Raw genomic sequence first — 20,829 nt, 5'->3', positions numbered from 1 at the left:
CCACTACTTCCACTTCGTGGGCAGGTCCTCTCAGTCCATTGAGGATTAAATCCAGAGTAGCTGTCCCTCTCGTTGGATCCTTGACAAGCTGTTACAAGTAGCAGTCCCGTACCGCCTCCAGGAACTCCGATTCCTTTGAGCATTTTGAAACTCTATGGCTCCAGTCTATCCCGGGATAGTTGAAATCTCCCATAACTATGGTGGTTGCATTTTTACATTCTCGCCTCAACTCGGCTCTCAGTTCTTCATCCTTTGCTTCTGCTTGCCCAGGTGGGCGGTAGTACAGGCCCATCTTTATTTCGGTTCCCTTTCTTCCTGGTATTTTATTCCATATTGATTTCAGTTGGTCATTTGTCAATGCTGCATCCACTCCGGTCAATTGAATGGTATCCCTTACGTACAGTGCTATTCCTCCTCCTCTCTGATGTGTCCTGTCTCTCTGGTATAGCTTGTTCCCTGGCAGTACTGTGTCCCATCTGTTTTCCTGGTTCCACCATGTTTCCGTGATTGCTATGATGTCTAGGTTCTCATCCTTGGCCATGATTTCCAGTTCCCCCATTTTGTTCTTCAAGCTTCTTGCATTAGTGTACATACAATGTAAGTCTCCATAGTTCTGTTTTCTTGTTATTTTCCCATGTGATTCATTATTCTTTCCGTCCCCTTCTGCAGACTCTTGTTTATTGTCTCTCTTGTCTTCCCCTTGTGGTACTTGGTATGCTTCCTTGTTATGTTTTTTCCCATCCTTTTTGTGTTTTTTCCTTTCCTCTTGTTCCCTTTTGCCTTCTAGTTGTAGTAGACTCCTCCTATCCCCTTCTGGATTCGTCTGGCTCCGTTGGTTATTCGACGCCTGTTTAGTGTTTTTGTTGTTTTTTTGTTGTCTTCCCAGCATTCTCCCCACTCAGTATCCTTTCGGGATACTGTCTTCCGAATCATCAACACTTGGTCGACTGTCGGCTTTCCCCTTCCTCTTAGTTTAAAGCTTGCTCTATTCCTCTCTTGATTTTGCTTGCTAGTAGTCTAGTTCCCGCTGTGCTCAGATGTAGTCCATAAGCTCTTCAGGAGAGATGGACTACACCTGAGCATGGCGGGAACTAGACTACTAGCAAGCAACATCAAGAGAGGAATAGAGCTAGCTTTAAACTAAGAGGAAGGGGAAAGCCGACAGTCGACCAAGTGTTGATGATTCGGAAGATAGTATCCCGAAAGGATACTGAGTGGGGAGAATGCTTGGAGACACCAAAAAAAACAAAAAAAAACACCAAACAGGCATCGAATAACCAACGGAGTCAGACAAATCCAGAAGGGGATAGGAGGAGTCGGCCCCTATGTACTTGGTTTCTCATTTTAATTTTGGATTGTTCTATTAGGCCAACACATAGAGTTCATATGTTTATCTATCCAACAATAAAGGCCTGCCGTTACAAAAGATACCTGGACAGAACACTTGCTTTCCAAGCAGGTCATCTGAACGATTGGCTAGATAACTTTATTACATACTCCTCATCCTATCTAAGTTTTAGAAAACTAGTAAAAACAAACTTGTTAAAGCAATTTGTAACCTAAGAACTCTTAAAGCCTGATCTCTTTATTCTGCTTAGATGTATTCGATGACTTTACATTGTGACTATTTCTCTGATTGTCCAGCTCTTCTTATTGTAAACTGCCTCGAACTATTATGGCTTTGGCGGTATATAAGAGTAAAATTATTATTATTAATTGGAGTGGGTCAAGGATGGCTAGGGATGATTAAAAAAAAATCCAGGCAGTGGCAGTGAACATCACGTTCGAGTAGCTTGGATAAGAAAGGGAGGAGGGAGATTGGTCGATAGTTGGCAGGGCAGCTCTCTTAATACAGTATATTACATGAAATATAAAGTCATTCAACTGTGCTTAACCACAGTAATATATTTCACATAATTTACTGTATTAGGAGAGCTCGGGGATGATGAAGAGGAGGATGTGTTGGTCCTATCAGGAGAGATACATTTATTGAATAACTCTTGCAAGTGTCCACCATCTATTTGCCCTTGGGCTGGTGGTTTTTTTAAGAGCCTCCTTATATAATTATGTTGTTGCTGTGTTTGGTTATTTTTACTGGCTTTTACAAAGCCGTGGTGGAGGTAAATGCTCTGACGTTCATAAAATGCCTATGAGCATCAAAGCATTTACCTCGCCGGCCTACAGATAGTGGCTCTATCGTGGCTTTGTAAAAGGAGCCCTTTATTAGCCCAGCACACCATATTTTAAGGGGCATGGAACATTTTTCTTGATTGGAACAATATGGCGGGCATTCTACAAATTGCACTAAAGTTTTGCCACTAGAAAACCATTCCGTGTCATTCTTTAGTGTCTATCTCAATCCTTCTACACCAGGATTCTTTAATGCAAGGCTTGAGGAAGAGTCATACTCTGATTTTTCCCTTTCTTCTTAAAGAATGGCATGGGAATGATTTTCTACTGTTAACCATGGGGACAGGGACAAATTCTGTCCCCATGTCAGTCTATACGGAATGCTGTTCTATAAATGGGTTGAGCACCATTTCTAAAACAGCGCTTGGAGCCCATTTTCCTTGACAAAAGTTGGGCATCAGTATTTATACCAGCTGAAGATTGGCAGGTGGCCAAAGTAACGTCAATTTTTAAAAAGGGTTCCAGGGGTAATTGAGAAATTATAGATCGATATGTCTGACTTCAGTTCAGAGCAAGATAGTGGAAACTATTATAAAGAATACAATTATAGAACACATAGCCAGGCATGGTTTAATGGGATTATGTCAGCATGGATTCAGCCTAGGGAAGTCTTGCTTCTACAGCTTACTTAATTTCTTTGAGGGTGTGAATAAATATGTGGATCTAGATTTTCTGAAAGCTTTCAACAAAGTTCCTCATGAGAGACTCCTAAGAAAATTAAAGAGTCTTGGGATAGAAAGCAATGTTCTTCTGAATTAGGAATTGATTATTGAGCAGAAAACAGGGTAGGGTTAAAGAACATAAGAACATAAGCAGTGCCTCCGCCGGGTCAGACCATAGGTCCATCATGCCCAGCAGTCCGCTCCCGCGGCGGCCCAAACAGGTCACCTGTCTGAATCACCAGAAGGGGCCCCCTTGCCACCCTGGTTTCCCATTGAAGTCCTATCTTCCCATCGAAGTCCTAACCCTCCGGTTTTGCACATGCACGACCTGGTCGTGATTCTATACTTATTTCCTGGATACTTCTCTCAGTATCCCACGATCCCTTTATCCCTAAGGAATCCGTCCAATCCCTGTTTGAATCCCTGTACCGTACTCTGCCCGACCACTTCCTCCGGCAGTGCATTCCAAGTGTCCACGACCCTCTGGGTGAAAAAAAACTTCCTTGCATTTGTTTTGAACCTATCTCCCTTCAGTTTTTCTCAATAGAGGTGCTATTTAACATATTTATAAATAATCTGGAAATCAGAATGACAAGCCAGGTGACTTTAGTATTTAGTATAGAAACATAGAAATAGACGGCAGATAAGGGCCACGGCCCATCTAGTCTGCCCACCCTAATGACCCTCCCCTACCTTTGCCTAGTGAATAGAACCCACGTGTCGATCCCATTTGGCCTTAAAATCAGGCACGCTGCTGGCCTCAATCACCTGCAGTGGAAGACTATTCCAACGATCAACCATCCTTTCAGTGAAAAAGAATTTCCTGGTGTCACCTCGTAGTTTCCCGCCTCTGATTTTCCACGGATACCCTCTTGTTGCCGTGGGTCCCTTGAAAAAGAAGATATCTTCTTCCGCTTCGATGCGGCCCGTGAGATACTTGAACGTCTCGATCATGTCCCCCCTCTCTCTGCGCTCCTCGAGCGAGTATAGCTGCAGTTTGTCTAACCGTTCTTCGTACGGGAGATCTTTGAGTCCCGAGACCATCCGGGTGGCCATTCTCTGAACTGACTCCAATCTCAGCACATCTTTGCGATAATGTGGCCTCCAGAATTATCTACAAATTTAAAGTTGTCAAAATATATGTGGATTGTGAAAAATTGTAGGAAGACATTAGGAAATTGGAAGACTGGGCATTCATTTGGCAGATGAAGTTTAATGTGCACAATGCAAGTGATACACATTGGGAAGAATAATCTGATTCATAGTTCCCAGATGGTAGGGTCCTCCTTAGCAGTTGGCACTCATGAAAAAGAAATAGGTGTCTTCATAGACAATACAATGAAACCATCAGCCTGATGTGTAGCGCTGACCAATAAAGCAAACAGGATGCTAGGAATTATTAGGAAAGGGATGGTAAATAAGACCAAGAATATTATAATGCCTCTGTACCATAAGAACATAAGAATAGTCAGTCTATTTAGCACAGTATCCTATTTCCAACAATGATCAAACCAAGTCACAAATAACTGGCAGAAACCCAAATTGTGGCAACATTCTGTGCTACCAATCCCAGGGCAAGCAGTGGCCTCTCCCCCGTCTGTCTCAATAATGAACTATGAACTTTTTCTCCAAAAATTTATCTAAACCTTTTTTAAACATAGATATGGTGCAACCTTAATGTATATTGTAATTCTCCAATCATCCTGTAATTCTCCTGGAAATGTCCAGCTGTTTCTTTTGTAATCCGCCCAGAACTGCAAGGTACGGGCGGAACAGAAGTCCATTAATGTTTCAAGTTTATTAGGTTTTTATATACCGCCTATCAAGGTTATCTAAGCGGTTTTTACAATCAGGTACCCAAGCATTTTCCCTATCTGTCCCGGTGGGCTCACAATCTATCTAACGTACCTGGGGGGGGGATTAAGTGACTTGCCCAGGGTCACAGGGAGCAGCGCGGGGTTTGAACCTACAACCCCAGGGTGCTGAGGATGTAGCTCCAACCACTGCGCCACACACTCCTTATGTAATATTTATTTATTTCTATACCATTCTCCCAAGGGAGCCCAGAACAGTTTACATGAATTTATTCAGGTACTCAAGCATGCATTTGGAATAAAGATGGGAAAGTGGGAATATGATAAAGATGTTTAAATATCTCTGTGGCATTATTATACAGGAGGTAAATATTTTTCAAATGAAGGAAAACTCCAGAAGGAGAGGGGATAGGCTGAAGTTAAGCGGTGACAGGCTCAGGAGTAATCTAAGGAAATACTACTTTACAGAAAGGGTGGTAGATGATGTGGAATAGTCTCCTGGTAGAGGTGTGGAGACAGACTGTGTCTGAATTCAAGAAAGCGTGAGGCAGGTATGTGAAGTGTTTTACTGAGTAAGCCTAAAGGTCCATCAAGCCCAGTACCTGTTCTCACAGAGGCCAATCCAGTTAACTAGTACCTGACCAAAACCCAAACAGTAGCAACATTCCATGCTACCGATCCATGGCAAGCAGTGGCTTCCCCAAGTCTTTCTCAATAACAGACTATGGACTTTTCCTCCAGGATATTGTCCAAACCCTTCTTAAAACTAGCTATGCTATCTACTCTTACCGTAACCTCTGGCAATGCATTTCAGAGCTTAACTATTCTCTGAGTGAAAAAAATATTTCCTCCTATTGGTTTTAAAAGTATTTCCCTGTAACTTCGAGTGTCCCCTAGTCTTTGTAATTTTTGACAAAGTGAAAAATCGATCCACTTGTACCTGTTCTACTCCACTCTGGATTTTGTAGACTTCAATCATATCTCCCCTCAGCCGTCTCTTTTCCAAGCTGAAAGCCCTAATCTTTTTAGTCTTTCCTCTTATGAGAGGAGTTCCATCCCCTTTATCATCTTGGTTGCTCTTCTTTTAACCTTTTCTAGTGCCGTTATATCTTTCTTAAGTATAAGGAGACCAGAATTGAACACAATACTCCAGGTGAGGTTGCATCATGGAGTGATTCAGAGGCATTATAACATTCTTAGTCTCATTAACCATCCCTTTTTTAATAATTCCTAGCATCTTGTTTGCTTTTTTGGCCACCGCCGCACATTGAGTGGAAGGTTTCATTGTATTGTCTATAATGACACCTAGATCCTTTTTCTTGAATGCTAACCCCTAAGGTGGACCCTAGCATCCCGTAATTGTGATTTGGGTTATTCTTCCCAATATGCATCACTTTGCATTTGTCCACATTATATTTCATCTGCCACTTGGATGCCCAGTCTTCCAATTTCCTAAGGCCTGTCTGTAATTTTTCACAGTCCGCATGCGTTTTAACTACTTTGACATGTTTAGTGTCATCTGCAAATTTAAACACCTGCAAATTTAATCACCTCATTCGTAGTTCCAATTTCCAGATCATTTATAAATAAATTAAATAGTGCCATTCCCACTGATACTCCACTGTTTACTCTCCTCCATTGAGAAAAATACATAGATACATAGAGTATGACGGCAGAAAAGGGCCAACGGCTCAACAAGTCTGCCCACTCAAAGAACCCTCCCCTTAAAAGAACCCTCCCCTAAGTATTTCCCCGGAGTGAACCTACATGTTTACCCCATTGTCTCTTGAAGTCAAGCACGTTGCTGGCTTTGACTACCTGATGTGGAAGACCATTCCAACGATCAACCACCCTTTCGGTGAAGAAGTACTTCCTGATGTCGCAATGAAGTCTCCCACTCTTCAGTTTGAGCAGATGCACTCTTGTTGCCGTGGGACCTGTAAGGAAAAAGATATCTTCCTCCACCTCAGCCTGTAAGATATTTGAACGTCTATTATGTCTCCCCTCTCTCTGCGTTCCTCGAGAGAATATAACTGCAGCCTGCTTAGACGTTCTTCATATGGGAAATCCTTGAATCCTGAGACCATCTTAGTGGCCATTTGCTGAACCGATTCCATATTCTTCACATCCTTTTGATAATGTGGCCTCCAATACTGAACACAGTACTCCAGATGAGGTATCACCATGGACTTGTACAACGGCATTATAACTTCAGGCTTTCGGCTGACAAAACTTCTTCGGATGCAACCCAGCATTTGTCTAGCCTTGGTTGAAGCTTTCTCCACTTGATTGGTAGTCTTCATATCTTCACTAATGATTACACTCGGGTCCCATTCTGCGACAGTTCTTGTTAAGGTTTCACTATTCAGGGTATATGTTTTGCAGGGGTTACCGTTACCAAGGTGCATAACCTTACACTTTTAGACGTTAAAACTCAGTTGCCAAGTATTTGACCAATTTTCCAGTAAAAGTAGGTCCTGCCTCATAGTGTCGGGCACGGTTGCGCTGTCCACTACGTTGCATAGCTTAGCATCGTCGGCAAATAATGTAATCTTGCCCAGAAATAGCTAAGAAGAAAAATAAAAAAAAATAAAAAAAATTTAAATTGAATCAGGTTGGGCAGACTGGATGGACCATTCGGGTCTTTATCTGCCGTCATCTACTATGTTACTATGTTACTAATCTTACCTTGAAGTCTTTGGGGCAGGTCTCGTACAAATTAAATAGTATCGGACCCAAGACCGAGCCCTGCGGCACTCCACTGGTCACTTCCGACGTTTCAGACGTTTTCTATTTGATAACCAATTCCTAATCCAGAACTGAACTTTGCCACTTATCCCATGACTCTTAATTTTCTCAGGAGCCTCTCATGAGGAACTTTGTCAAAAGCTTTCTGAAAATCCAGATACACTACATCAACTGACTCATCTTTATCCACATGTTTATTCATATCTTCAAAGAAGTCAAGTAAATTGGTGAGGCAAGATCTCCCTCGGCTGAGCCCATGCTGATTCTGTCTCATTAAATTGATTTATTTAGGTATTTATATACCGCCTATCAATAATAATAATAACTTTATTTTCTATACCGCCAACACCCAAAGAGTTCTAGGCGGTTTACAAGTAGGAGAACTGGACATTCAGTGATGAGATACAAATATGTAAAAAGCACAGATACAGTACAGGGTTCTTAATCAAATAGAAATTTTTTAAACAAGTAGGTCTTTGCTAGTTTCCTAAAAGAACAATATGATGCAGCTTGATGGCTCATGTCATCTATGCAATCTATAATTGGCTTAACTGATTAGATCCTCGGGGAGAATGTTTGGCCTTGAAAAAAATGGAAGCCTATTTTAAATATTATCAAGATTATCTAGGCAGTTTACAATCAGGTACTCCAGCATTTTTCCCTGTTTGTCCTGATGGGCTCACAATCTATCTAACGTACTTGGGACAATGGAAGATTGAGTGACTTGCCCAGGGTCACAAGGGGCAGCGTTGGGTTTGAACCCACAACCTCAGGGTGCTGAGGCTGTAGCTCTAACCACTTCGCCACTCCTTCCACAATTTTATTTTTTATAATTGTTTCCACCATTTTGCCCAGGTTTATCAGTCTGTAATTTCCCGAATCTCCCCTAGAACCTTTTTCAAAAATTGGCGTAACAATGGCCACCCTCCAATCTTCAGGTGCTACAGACGATTTTAGCGACAGGTTACAGATCACTAACAGTAGGTCACAAATTTCATGTTTAAATTCTTTTAGTACCCTGGGATAAATACCATGCAGTCCAGGTGATTTATCATTTTTTAACTTGTTGATTTGGCTTAGTACATCTTCCATATTCACTGAGATTTTTCAGTTTCTCTGCATCATCACCCTTGAAAACCATTTCTGCTTCAAAGTAGATCTCTTACATCTTCTTCCATAAAGATCAGAGCAAAGAATTCATTCAGTCTCTCTGTTATGGCTAAAGAAGTTAGGGCTCTGAAGTTTGGAAGAGATGGCTGAGGGGAGCTATGACTGAGGTCTACAAAGTATGAATGGTGCAGAACTAGTAAGAGTGAATCAATATTTTACTTTTTCAAAAATTATGAAGACTTGGGGACACTTGAAATTACATGGAATATCTTTAAAACAAATAGGAGGAAATATTTTTTCACTCAAAGAATAGTTAAGCTCTGGAACTTGTTGCAGAAGATGTGGTAACAGTGGTTAGTGTAGACGGGTTTAAAAAAGGTTTAGACAAGTTCCTGGACGAAAAGTCCATAGTCTGCCATCGAGGCAGACATAGGGGATGTCACTGCTTGCCTTGGGATTGGTAGCATGGAATTTTTCAACAACTTGGATTTCTGCCAGGTACTTGTGACTTAGATTGGTCACTGTGGAAACAGGATACTGGGCTGGATAGACCATTGGTCTGATCCAGAATGTCTATTCTTACCATAAACCTGGTGTATATGCTGGTGCCCAACTCCAGGCATTTTGGAAATGGAAATGGGGATATTCTATAACCCTGCCCACAACTTTCAGGAATGCCACTAGCCCTACCCCATTTTGAGTTACGTGTCGGGGAGTTTAGGCGCACAGGGAAATGCAAATGCAAAATTTAAATTATTGCCAATTAATTGCAATAATTAACATGAATTGGAATTAATTGGTTTATAAGCTAATTCATTTGCATGCAGATGTTTGATCTGTTTGCAAATTTCAGTTCCAAAATTTCAGCAATATATATAGAATGGGTGGAAGTTCACAGCTTCTCTCCTAGGAGGCACCATATGGAATGGTGCTAGAACATGGTGGCAAGAGCCAGGTGCTTTCCCTGACAAACATGGTTGTGACTTCTGGTGTTCTCCTGAGATGGCAGGGGTCATTCTGGGGTACAGTGACTTTATGAATTCTCTATTTTACAGTTATGCCCAAAGGTTGGATAACATGATTCTGAAGGAGGAATTTTCCCCGCAAGTGAATTCCTTGAAGTCCTCCATTGAGATCATGACAAAAGCAGCTCGAGGTACCGTAGCTCACTGCATGGTGGTGGTGGGGGGTGGGGTGGGGGGGTGCAGCCAGAAGTCAGATAATTGCGTGGGGGGGGGGGGTGGAATCCTAAACTAACAGCTACATTCTTTTGAGGGGGAGAGATCCTTTCCAGAATATTTCTGTATAGTGTTGTATAGCAATATAAAAATAAGATGCAGGGTGGAACATTTAGGAAACCCTATTTCACAGAAAAGGTGGTGGATGCCTGAAATGTCCTCCCTTGGGAGGTTGTGAAGACAAAATCAGTAACAGAATTCAAGAAATGTGTGGGATAAACTCAGAAAAAGGATGGCATCCAATTAAAACAAAACATAAATGACCTCCTCACTGGAGTGAACTTTGATGGCAGCTTCAGAGGTTGAGAGGTATGTCCAATGCCAGGCAGACTTCTACAGTCTGGGTCCAGTAAATGGCACAAAACCCCAAACACCCACCCAACAAGCTCAAGGATTGAATGGGTTTCAACAGCAACTCCAATAGTTGGGAAGTAGGACTGGGGCCTGAAAATTGGCAGGGATAGAAAGATATTAAGAATACCACTGTTGAATCATGAAGTGGAACTTGTGCATCTTGTTGAGCAAACTGGATGGACCGTGTGGGGCTTTATCTGCTGACATTTACTTTTTTTGATAGCAGTAGTAGTGAGTTATTAGAGACTGACAGATGCTGGACATGTAAAGATCCCAGAGTCTGACCTTTGCATTTTTGTTCCCCCCCCCCCCCCACCCCTGGTTTTATGATCAGAATTGCTGGAGTGCGAGGAGCTGCATACCGTCATTCGATTAGTCCTAAAGGCTGGAAACTACATGAATGCGGTAAGTTTGAGATGTGACCTGAACTTAAATCTAAATGTAATGCTGCAGGCTCCACTGCTTCCTGCTAGTCATCCTCCTCCATACTCTGAGGTACAATCACAGGCCTTGATGTCTGCCCATACACTTAATCATCTTATTAGTAGTAAAAGCTCAGTTTCCCAACAAGAGTGCTGAAGAAGCAGCTGCAAAAAACAGGCAGGATCCCCAAAGAGTAAAAGGATGCCGTGATGCTTATCCCAGGAACAAGCAGTGGATTTGCCCCATGTTCACCTTAATGGTTTACAGGAGGAATTTGAAATGTATGAAGTCAGCATGAGTGCGGAATTTGAGCCAGAGATGCTCAGCAGACCTAGTGCAGGAACATCGGTAGAGGATTTTAGGGGTCAGCCAGGGATGGGGTTTGGTGCAATTTTTTGTAATAATGATTAACATGATATGTTTTTCAAGCCAAAAATAAGATGAACAGCCAAATTCTGAATGATGCTCAATCTTTTGATTATTCTCTTATAAGATCCAAGCTATATCATGTTACAATAGTCAAGGATACTCAATATTAGGGATTGAACTAACAGTCTGAAAGATACCGAATTAAAGTATTTTTTAATAGTATGGAGTTTCCATAATACAAAGAAACATTTCTTAACCAATGAGTCAAGACGCAGATTATCTAGGATAGCCGCAATTACTGTTTCCGTGCTGAATAAAGGTCTAAAACTGGATTGAGTTTCATGTAGGACAGAGAATTGATTAAGATATTCCATCATTTGGGTGTGTACCAATCCCTCCATGATTTTTACAATAAATGGAATGGATTTTACTGGTCTGTAGTTGGTTACTAGAGCTGATGATTCTTTACTATTTTTTTAGGATTGGGGTTATTATTATGTGACCATTATTAAAGGTTAGATGGCGGTCCATAATAACCCCAAGTATTGTAATAGTGAAATTTATCAAATAATCCTGGCCATTTGATCTCAATACGATCTCCTTGATTTTGTCATTTGGACTAGTCAAAAATATTTTAATTTTGTCAGTTAAGTTTTAAATCTAGTGTCCATTGTTCAATCTAAGTATGGATGCAATATACTAATTCTTTACTTCTAAAGAAAGAACAGTGATGGGAATTATGATGGCGATGATATCTGTGTAAATATAAAATTTCACATTTAAAGTGGACAACAGGTTTCCCAGCGAGGCTAACTAGATGTTAAAAAGTGAAGGGGATAGTTGGGCAAGGCATAGGAGAGAAGAGGTAACCTCGATGACATAGGGCGACAACTGAAGTGGAGTCATTGGGGGAGATCCAGAGCTCAGTTAGTGCAAGGAGGTGGAGAGAACAAGAGATAAAGAGGTCATTGATATAAACAAGATTGTTAATAATAATAACAATAACAGTTTATATACTGCAGGACCGTGAAGTTCTATGCGGTTTACATAAGATTAAAAGAAGGTACAAATTGATTGAACTTAAAAGAGGTGAAAGAAAGTGGTTAATAGGTCAAGAGAACCGTTATTGAGGAGAAAGAGATGTACGGGTCAACTGTCTAGATATTTAGGCGCTTCCTGAATTCCTCAAAAGTAGTGGGCGAGAGCAATTGTTCTAGATCTTTACCCCATAATGCTGCCCGATGTCAGAGAAGGTGGTGTTGATGTTTTTTCAGTTTACATCCTCTAACTGGGGGGGAAACGAAGGTCAAATGTGAGCTTCTCTTGTGTCTGTTGGCAGAGAGGGAGAAAAGGTCAGTTATATATTTAGGGGCTAGTCCGTATAGTACTTTAAAGCAGAGGCAGGCGAACTTAAACTTTACGCGTGCTTCCATGGGCAGCCAGTGCAACTGCCGGTAGTAAGGTGTCACATGATCAAATTTCTTTAGCCCGAAGATTAGTCTAATCGCTGCATTATGCATTAATTGTAAACGTTGCATATTCTTTTGGGAAATTGCTAGATAGACGATGTTACAGTAATCAAGTTGACTTAGTACGAGGGATTGTACCAGGATTCTGAATGCTGACATATCAAAATATGATTTAATGGATCTAAGTTTCCAGAGAGTGAAAAAACCCTTTCTGATTAAGGAGTCCACCTGGTCTTTCATGGTTAGGCATTGATCCAGTATCTTCATGGTAGACTGAATAGGGTAACTAAATTTATTGATGCAGAGTGGTGTTTTGGTGTCAAGCGGATGTGGTGAAGTAACGAAAAATTTAGTTTTTTCGGAGTTAAGTTTGAGCTTGAAGTCAGTCATCCATTGCCTTAGGAGTAATTTCCGAGATAGAGTTAATAAATCAAGTTTGAAGTTTCAAGTTTATTGTGTATTTGATTAATCGCTTACTCAAATTTCTAAGCGATGAACAAATCTTTCAAATTACAGATTAAAACTGGGGTTATTAAAAACAAGTAGACACTAGGGTTATTAAAAACAAGTTGTCTGCGTAACTGAATAATTTTATCCCCAGCTGGGTTAATTGTGTGCCCAGAGAGGACATGTAGACATTGAAAAGCAATGGGGATAGCGGTGACCCTTGAGGCACACCGGATGGATTGCTCCAGGAATCGTAAAGATCATAATTGAAACATACTTGATAGGTACGGGACATAAGGAAACCACAAAACCAGTTCAACACCTCATCCCTGATACCAATAGCATCTAGGCATTGTAGCATTTTCCCATGGTCTACTAGATCAAAGGCAGAGTTCATATCAAATTGCATGATCAGAGCATTGAGGCCCTTGCTAAACAACAGACGCAAATTATCTAGGATAGCCGCAATTACTGTTTCCGTGCTGAATAAAGGTCTAAAACTGGATTGAGTTTCATGTAGGACAGAGAATTGATTAAGATATTCCATCATTTGGGTGTGTACCAATCCCTCCATGATTTTTACAATAAATGGAATGGATTTTACTGGTCTGTAGTTGGTTACTAGAGCTGATGATTCTTTACTATTTTTTTAGGATTGGGGTTATTATTATGTGACCATTATTAGTGAGGAACTTCCCATTTTTTAGAGACACAGCAGACATTCCAGAGGGTACAAGAGAAGGGTAGGGATAAAAGGGAAAGGAGAGAGACAAAGAAGGTTGGTGAAAAGGAAACTACGAAGGGATGAGATGCATGGTGGGAAAGAAAATTTAAGAAGAGGATAAACACTATAAGAATGCTGGAGCAAGCTTGGTCTCTTTTTAAGGATACGGTCACTGAGGCGCAAAATCTATATATACCACATATCAACAAGGGATCAAAGAGGAAAAAGAATAAAGAACCGACGTAGCTCACTGTAGAGGTTAAGGAAGCAATCAAAGACAAAAAAAACATCATTTAAGAAATGGAAAAGATCAAAAATGGATGAAAACTGGAATAAGCACAAACACCAACACAGATGCCATAAGGCGGTGAAAGTGGCAAAAAGAGACTACGAGGAAAAAATAGCCAAGGAGGCGAAAAACTTCAAGCCGTTCTTTTGATATATTAAAGAAAAACAACCCGCAAAGGAAGCGGTGGGACCATTGGATGACCAAGGAATAAAGGGAGCGCTAAAGGAGGACAAAAATCACCGATAGACTGAACACATTTTTTAAATCTGTATTTACCAAAGAGGATATACACAGCATACCGGAACCTATCAGGCTATATGCTGGAAGCGAAAACGGGAAACTGACAGGGTTGACGGTCAGTCTAGATGAGGTATGCAGGCAGATTGATAGGCTTAAGAGTGATAAATCCCCGGGACCAGATGGCATCCATCTGAGGGTCATCAAGGAACTGAAAGGGACCATAGCTGAACTACTTCAACTAATAGCCAATCTGTCGATCAAAACAGGAAAGATTCTGAAGGACTGGAAGGTGGCGAATGTTACGCCAATCATCAAAAAAGGTTTGAAGGGCGATCCGGGAAACTACAGACCGGTGAGTCTGACCTCGGTACTGGAAAAGATGGTAGAGGCGCTAATAAAGGACTGCATCTTTGATCACCTTGACAGACAAGGTCTGATGAGGACCAGCCAGCATGGTTTCAGCAAAGGCAGATCTTGTTTGACAAACTTGCTGCACTTCTTTGAGGGAGTTAACAGGCAGATAGATAAGGGCGACCCGGTCGATATTGTATATCTGAACTTTCAGAAGGCGTTCGACAAGGTTCCACATGTACGACTACTTCGGGAAAATTGCGAGCCATGGAATCAAGGAAGAAATATTCACGTGGATTAAAAACTGGCTGGAGCATAGGAAACAGAGAGTGGAAGTAAATGGGCAATACTCAGACTGGAAGAGCGTCACCAGTGAGGTGCCGCAGGGCTCAGTGCTTGGACCCGTGCTCTTCAACATCTTTAAACGATCTGGACATAAGTACGACGAGTGAGGTGATTAAATTTTGCGGACGACACAAAGTTATTCAGAGTAGTGAAGATGCAGGGGGATTGCGAAGATCCACAATGTGACATAACCAGGCTTGAGGAATGGGCATCGACATGGTAGATGAGATTCAACATGGATAAATGTAAAGTAATGCATGTCGGTAAGAAAAATCTCAGGCAAGAGTACAGAATGTCTGGGGCGGTACTTGGAGAGACCTCTCAGGAAAGGAACTTGGGAGTTCTGATCGACAAGTCGATGAAGCCGTTCACACAATGTGCGGCGGCAGCAAAAAGGGCAAACAGAATGCTAGGAATGATAAAGAAGGGGATCAAGAACAGATCGGAAAGGGTTATGCCACTGTACCGGGCCATGGTGCGCCCTCACCTGGAGTACACGGTACTACTCGAAAGGGTCCAGAGAAGAGCAACTAAGATGGAGGAGCTGCCGTACAGTGACAGATTAGAGAAACTGGGCCTCTTCTCCCTCGAGCAGAGGAGATTGAGAGGGGACATGATCGAAACATTCAAGATACTGAAGGGGATAGACTTAGTAGATAAGGACAGGTTGTTCACCCTCTCCAAGGTAGGGAGAACGAGAGGGCACAGGTTTAGAACAAACGCTAGGAAGTTCTTTTTCACTCAGAGGGTGGTGGTTGCATGGAACGCAATTCCAGAGGCTGTTGTAGACAAGAAAACATTAAATGGTTTCAAAGAAGGTTTGGATAGATTCCTAGAAGAAAAAGGGATTGGGGGGTATAGATAGGATAGACCATTGCTCAGGCAATGGGCCTGATGGGCCGCCGCGGGTGCGGACCGCTGAGCAGGATGGACCTATGGTCTGCCTCAGCGGAGGCAACTTCTTATGTTCTTATGTTCTTATGTTCACTCTTTAAAGTTGAAAGGGGATAGATTCCGTACAAATGCAGGGAAGTTCTTCTTCACCCAGAGAGTGGTGGAAAACTGGAACGCTCTCCTGGATGCTATCATAGGGGAAAACACCCTCCAGGGATGTAAGACAAAGTTAGACGAGTTCCTACTGAACAAGGACGTACGCTGGTAAGGCTAGTCTCAGGGCACTGCTCTTTGACCAAAAGAGCCGTTGCGTGAGTGGACTGTTGGGCGCGATGGACCACTGGTCTGACTAAGCAGTGGCATCTCTTATATTCTTATGATATTGCGTGGTGACCTGTGCAAGTAGGGTGAGAGTTGATTAAGAGGACCAGGGTCGAGAATGATATGTCCGGCCGAAAGCAAAAGAATATGAGAGGCATGGGGACCATGCCACAGACACGGTGTATACAAGCAAAGGAGGATGATGAAATGAGAAAGAAACTGCTGAAGCTTTAGAGCTGTGAATAGAGTAGAAGACAGAAGGGAAGATGAAGTGATGAGTTCAAAAAGTGGACAATGTGGTTTTGAGGATTTCAGTGGTTTGGGGTAGAGGAAGAGATTAGGGAGAGTCAATATTAGGAGAAGGAAGTGTGCAGGAGTCATGGAGGTAGAAGGGGGGAGGCAGGGAAAGGGTAGGTATCTAGGGTGAAAGCCCTGAGTGGAACAGGTGGACTAGGGAGTTACTCGGAAAATGCTGGAAGGGATATGCAGTGGCTTAGAATCTGTTAAGGAGCCAGTAGCCTGATGTGACTAGGGGAAATGGTTAGTAGAAGTAAACTGAAAACGAAAATAAAAACTGAATACAGATGTTCTGGAGTTAATTTATTAAATACTGGCATATAAAACCATGAAAAGAATGGACTGAAAACAGTCTATTGTCCTTAGCATTTTTTTTGCTACTTCAGCTTGTCTGCGGTGTTCTTTGCTCACATGTTTAAAGACAACAGTCTTTATATGTGAGTTTGCAAACCATTGGACCCCTGAGGAAGGCGTGTTCACCGAAACAAGGAGCGTGTAGGGTCCGGTTGGATTTTTATCACAGTATTTTTTATCATTATACTTTTTTAATTGAATTTTTATGGTTTTATATGCCAGTGTTTAATAAATTATCTCCAGAACATCTGTATCCACAGTTTTTGTTTTCATCAGTGGATTGTTTTCACTGTGGATCATTGGGTCTCCCCATTTTTCTTTGTAGTAGAAGTAAACTTACAAGGATTCTCTACTTACCTCTATTGAACCGCCTAGAAGTCGCAAGATTATGGCGGTACAGAAAAAATAAAGTTATTATTGTTGGATGTAAAAGCTTAATTCTATAAGTGTCTGTTCTATATCCCCATTGTCAGTTCCGTTTCAGGTATCAGGACTCACAAATGCTTTGAATAAACAGCATGAGAAAGTTGGGTTTAATATGGTTAATTAGGTATTCCAATTGCTGGAGCTTAGTCACTAATGTGGAATGTGCCAGACACTAGGGATCACTGGATAGTCAGGTGAATCCTGAGCTCATGCCTTATTACTTCTGAGAGTTCACATATCTCTTCCTCTTTCTCAGGGTGGTTACGCAGGAAATGCAATTGGGTTCCGAATGGCATCACTTCTAAAGCTGGCAGATACAAAAGCCAACAATCCTGGGATGAACCTCATGCATTTTGTTGCCATGGTAAGTGGCTTGGGCATCAAGGGAGGGGATAGCAGGTACAGATGGCTAGAATTTGTGAGTTGGGAAGAAGAGGGAAATTCTTGCCTTTCAAGTTCTTTTTTTTTTATTTTAAGGAAGCAGAGAAGAAAGATATGAAACTTCTGGGCTTCATGTGTAAACTTGAACACATAGGCCCAGCTTCAAGGTAAGAGAAAACTGCTCATCTCTTTGTCCCCTTCTGCCTTCACCTACTTTTGTTTTTCTTATCTCTCACCCCTTCCCTTTTCCCCATCTCTGCTCTTTAACTTATTGTGGTGATTTTGCTATTCAGGCTTTTTGCTCAGGAACTAGAGATTGAGCTGCAACGCTTGTCTCAGAAAATCTCGGCTGCGTGGAAGTGTCTTGAGGAGGAAAATGACATGAGGCAGCAAATGGAGACATTTCTACAGGTGAGAAGAACCTGAACCACATTACATTTTCCTCTCTCCTGGTTGCCACCTAATCTGTTCCTCCTTGAAGGATGTTATTAATTTAGGGATGAAAGAGTCAGGAGTGTTTAAGAGGAAAGCAGAGTAAAGGAAGCAAATTATCTTTGTCGGCTTCTAAGCCGCCTGTAGATGCAAGGAAAAACAGTTTGAAGTGGCTGAATACAAATGCTAGCCTAAAAAATAAGATAAATAGGAGAGTTAGAGTACATAGCCTAAATTAAAAGGTAGATATAATAGGTACTTGATGGAAGAAGGACAATCAATGGGACACTGTTATAAGGGAACAAATGATATCCCAATGATAAAGTAGATCAAATTGGAGGGAGGGGTCTGGTGCTATATGTTAGAGGGAATTGAATCAAACAAATTAAACATTCTGCAGGACATAGATAGCAGTGTAAAATTCATGTGGATAGAAATTCCATGTGTGAAGGGAAGGAATATACAGGTAAGGGTTATACTACCATCCCCCGGGACAGAATGAGCAGACAGATGAAGAAATGTTTAGAGATTAGGAAAGCTGCCAAAATGGATGATTTCGATTACACCTATATTGACTGGAGAAATGTTACATTAGGGAGGTTACACCAGGGTGGTGAACTTCCTAAACGTAATAAATGACTGATTTTTTTTGGAGCAAATGGTCGACAAGAGGTGAAACTATTTTAGATTTAGTTCTTAGACTGCACGAGGAAATGGTGTTGGGTCTGCTGGGAAGTAGTGATCATAACTTGATCAAATTTAAGCTACTATCTGGAGTGAAGTCACAAAGGAAATCTACTTAAGTGGTACAAAAATGCTTTTTTACATTGTGGAAATTAAGACCCATAAAAAAATATTTTGATCTATCAGACTATTGGTGCAGGCATTAGTTTTATCTATTTTAGACTATTGTAACATCATCTATTTAGAAGCACCCAAAAAAATGCTAAGGAAATTAAGGATAATTCAGAATATAGCTGTTCAATTTTCGGTTTAAAAAAGAACGACCATATTGGTCCATATTATCATTTACTTCATTGGCTGCCTTTGGAGGCAAGAGTATTATTCTAATTTTCCTGTATCTGCTTTAAGCTGATATCGGGATTGTCTCCAGCTTACCTTTTTCCTCATCTTGTGTTGCATAGACCATCAAAAGAAACTAGAAACTTCTACTTACTTGCTTATCCAAAAATTAATGGGTGTAGATATGACCTTCTTAGATAGGACCCTAGCATTTCAAGCTGGTAGGCAACAATCTTGGTTAGGTAAATGTATTCTGCAAGCTATGTTATCCTAAACGACCCGACCCGACCAATTTTTTATTTCCTATACTTAGTTCTAAGAGCCCACATATCTGCTCAATGACAAACCATTTGCTGCATGACTAATGTTTAAATATCTGCCAAAAAGGTTGCCAAGTGCGGCATGACTAATGTATAATATTAATAATACATTTTACTGTACATCTGTCTCCATGGCAGATTACTTGCTATTTGCTATCTGACTACTGTACTATTGTTTAACCGGTATTGTGTTGAACCAGCTTGTTCATTCACAACTCTGAAGTAAGTCACTAGTTGGCTACTGCACCATTGCACTATTGCAGTATTCCGCCAAGCCAACTTGCTCGTTTACATCTCTCAAGCAAGTCACTAGTTGGCTCTTGCACTATTGTAGTTTCTGACTATCTCAACAATATGGCGCTCCTTCATCACAGCCTGAGCATACTACTTCTTACCTTATACCTACTTGGTTCAAGAAGCAAGGCAACCGCCCCCCCTTACCTACTCCCACCCCCCACCTACTACTCTTCAATACGTAACTTCAAGCCCAAACCTCCACTAACACAAATCAAGGTAACCCTTGATGACCCAGACTCCACCCCTTCAGAGATCCCAGTCCAAACCATATATCAAAAAAACCCGAGTACTAAAAAACTTAGCTTCTTCCCATCTCCCCCCCAAAATCCCATTATGCTACTCTAATATCAGAGGTTCCTACCTAAATATAAGATCTATGAGGAACAAATCCCAATTAATTTACGACTGGCTAACCGAAATCAACCCTGACTTCGTCCTACTAATGGAGACTTGGTTACTCTCGGATGAAGACATTATCATCCAAGAATGCCTCCCCCCCCCTAATTTCAAAATTCTAACCTTAGCAAGAGAAAGAGGCAGGGGTGGTGGACTGGCAGTAATCTTTAAGGACAACTTAAACTGCACCATGCTAAGCTCTACATCCTCCTCCACCTTGGAAATCTTATCTCTAAAGCTACATTCAGAACTTCTAGCCGACTCCCTAATAATCACTCTAGCATATATTCCTCCAAAAAAATGGTCCTCAGCCAAAGAAGAATTTCACAAGTTCCTGTTAACCAATTCGCTAACAGGGCCTTACAACCTCTTATGTGGAGATCTAAACCTACACCTAGAGAATTCAGATCTGCCAGAGACCACCGAATTTTGGTCCTTTCTAGCTTCACTAGGCTTCCCTCACTCTCCTCCGGTAACTACTCACAAAAAAGGCCACCAATTGGACTTGGTATCGCTCGCCTCAATAAACGCAACAAATCCCACAATCTGATGGATATCAGAAACCTGGTCTGATTCACTTTGGTCAGACCACAAAATATGCAACTTCGAGCTAAAATGGCAACGGGAAAACAACCACCACCACAATGAAAGCCAAGAACAAATCCACACTATTTCAAACAAGCAGAGGCAAGATCAGCCCTGTAGAATTCTGGTCTCACTACGATATTATCCACAACCAAGACGAGGATCATAATCACTTCATGAACTCCTGGATCTCTACCAGCACCCAAATCCTAAACGAAATGGCCCCGCTGAAAAAAAGAAGGATTAGACCTAGAAACCTAACAGGCTGGTTTGCCCCAGAGCTCCTTGAGATAAAGAGAGAGTTAAGAAGATTAGAAAGGAAATGGTCTA

General features: G+C 41.5%; 1 protein-coding gene across 2 annotated transcripts in view; it reads left to right on the top strand.

Moving 5' to 3' along the window:
* LOC117362014 (FH2 domain-containing protein 1-like) overlaps positions 1–20,829 on the top strand; it is a 122,795-nt gene that overhangs the window by 79,080 nt on the left and 22,886 nt on the right. For both annotated transcript variants that reach the window (XM_033947730.1, XM_033947731.1), the window contains exons 6-10: positions 9,580–9,680; positions 10,451–10,521; positions 17,322–17,429; positions 17,543–17,613; positions 17,740–17,857. In XM_033947730.1, coding sequence (XP_033803621.1) covers positions 9,580–9,680; positions 10,451–10,521; positions 17,322–17,429; positions 17,543–17,613; positions 17,740–17,857 — 469 coding nt within the window. The remainder of the gene's footprint in view (positions 1–9,579; positions 9,681–10,450; positions 10,522–17,321; positions 17,430–17,542; positions 17,614–17,739; positions 17,858–20,829) is intronic.

The sequence above is a fragment of the Geotrypetes seraphini genome, chromosome 6 (assembly GCF_902459505.1).
Source record: "Geotrypetes seraphini chromosome 6, aGeoSer1.1, whole genome shotgun sequence".
Lineage (NCBI taxonomy): Eukaryota > Metazoa > Chordata > Amphibia > Gymnophiona > Dermophiidae > Geotrypetes > Geotrypetes seraphini.
This window is presented reverse-complemented; position numbering and strand designations above follow the sequence as displayed.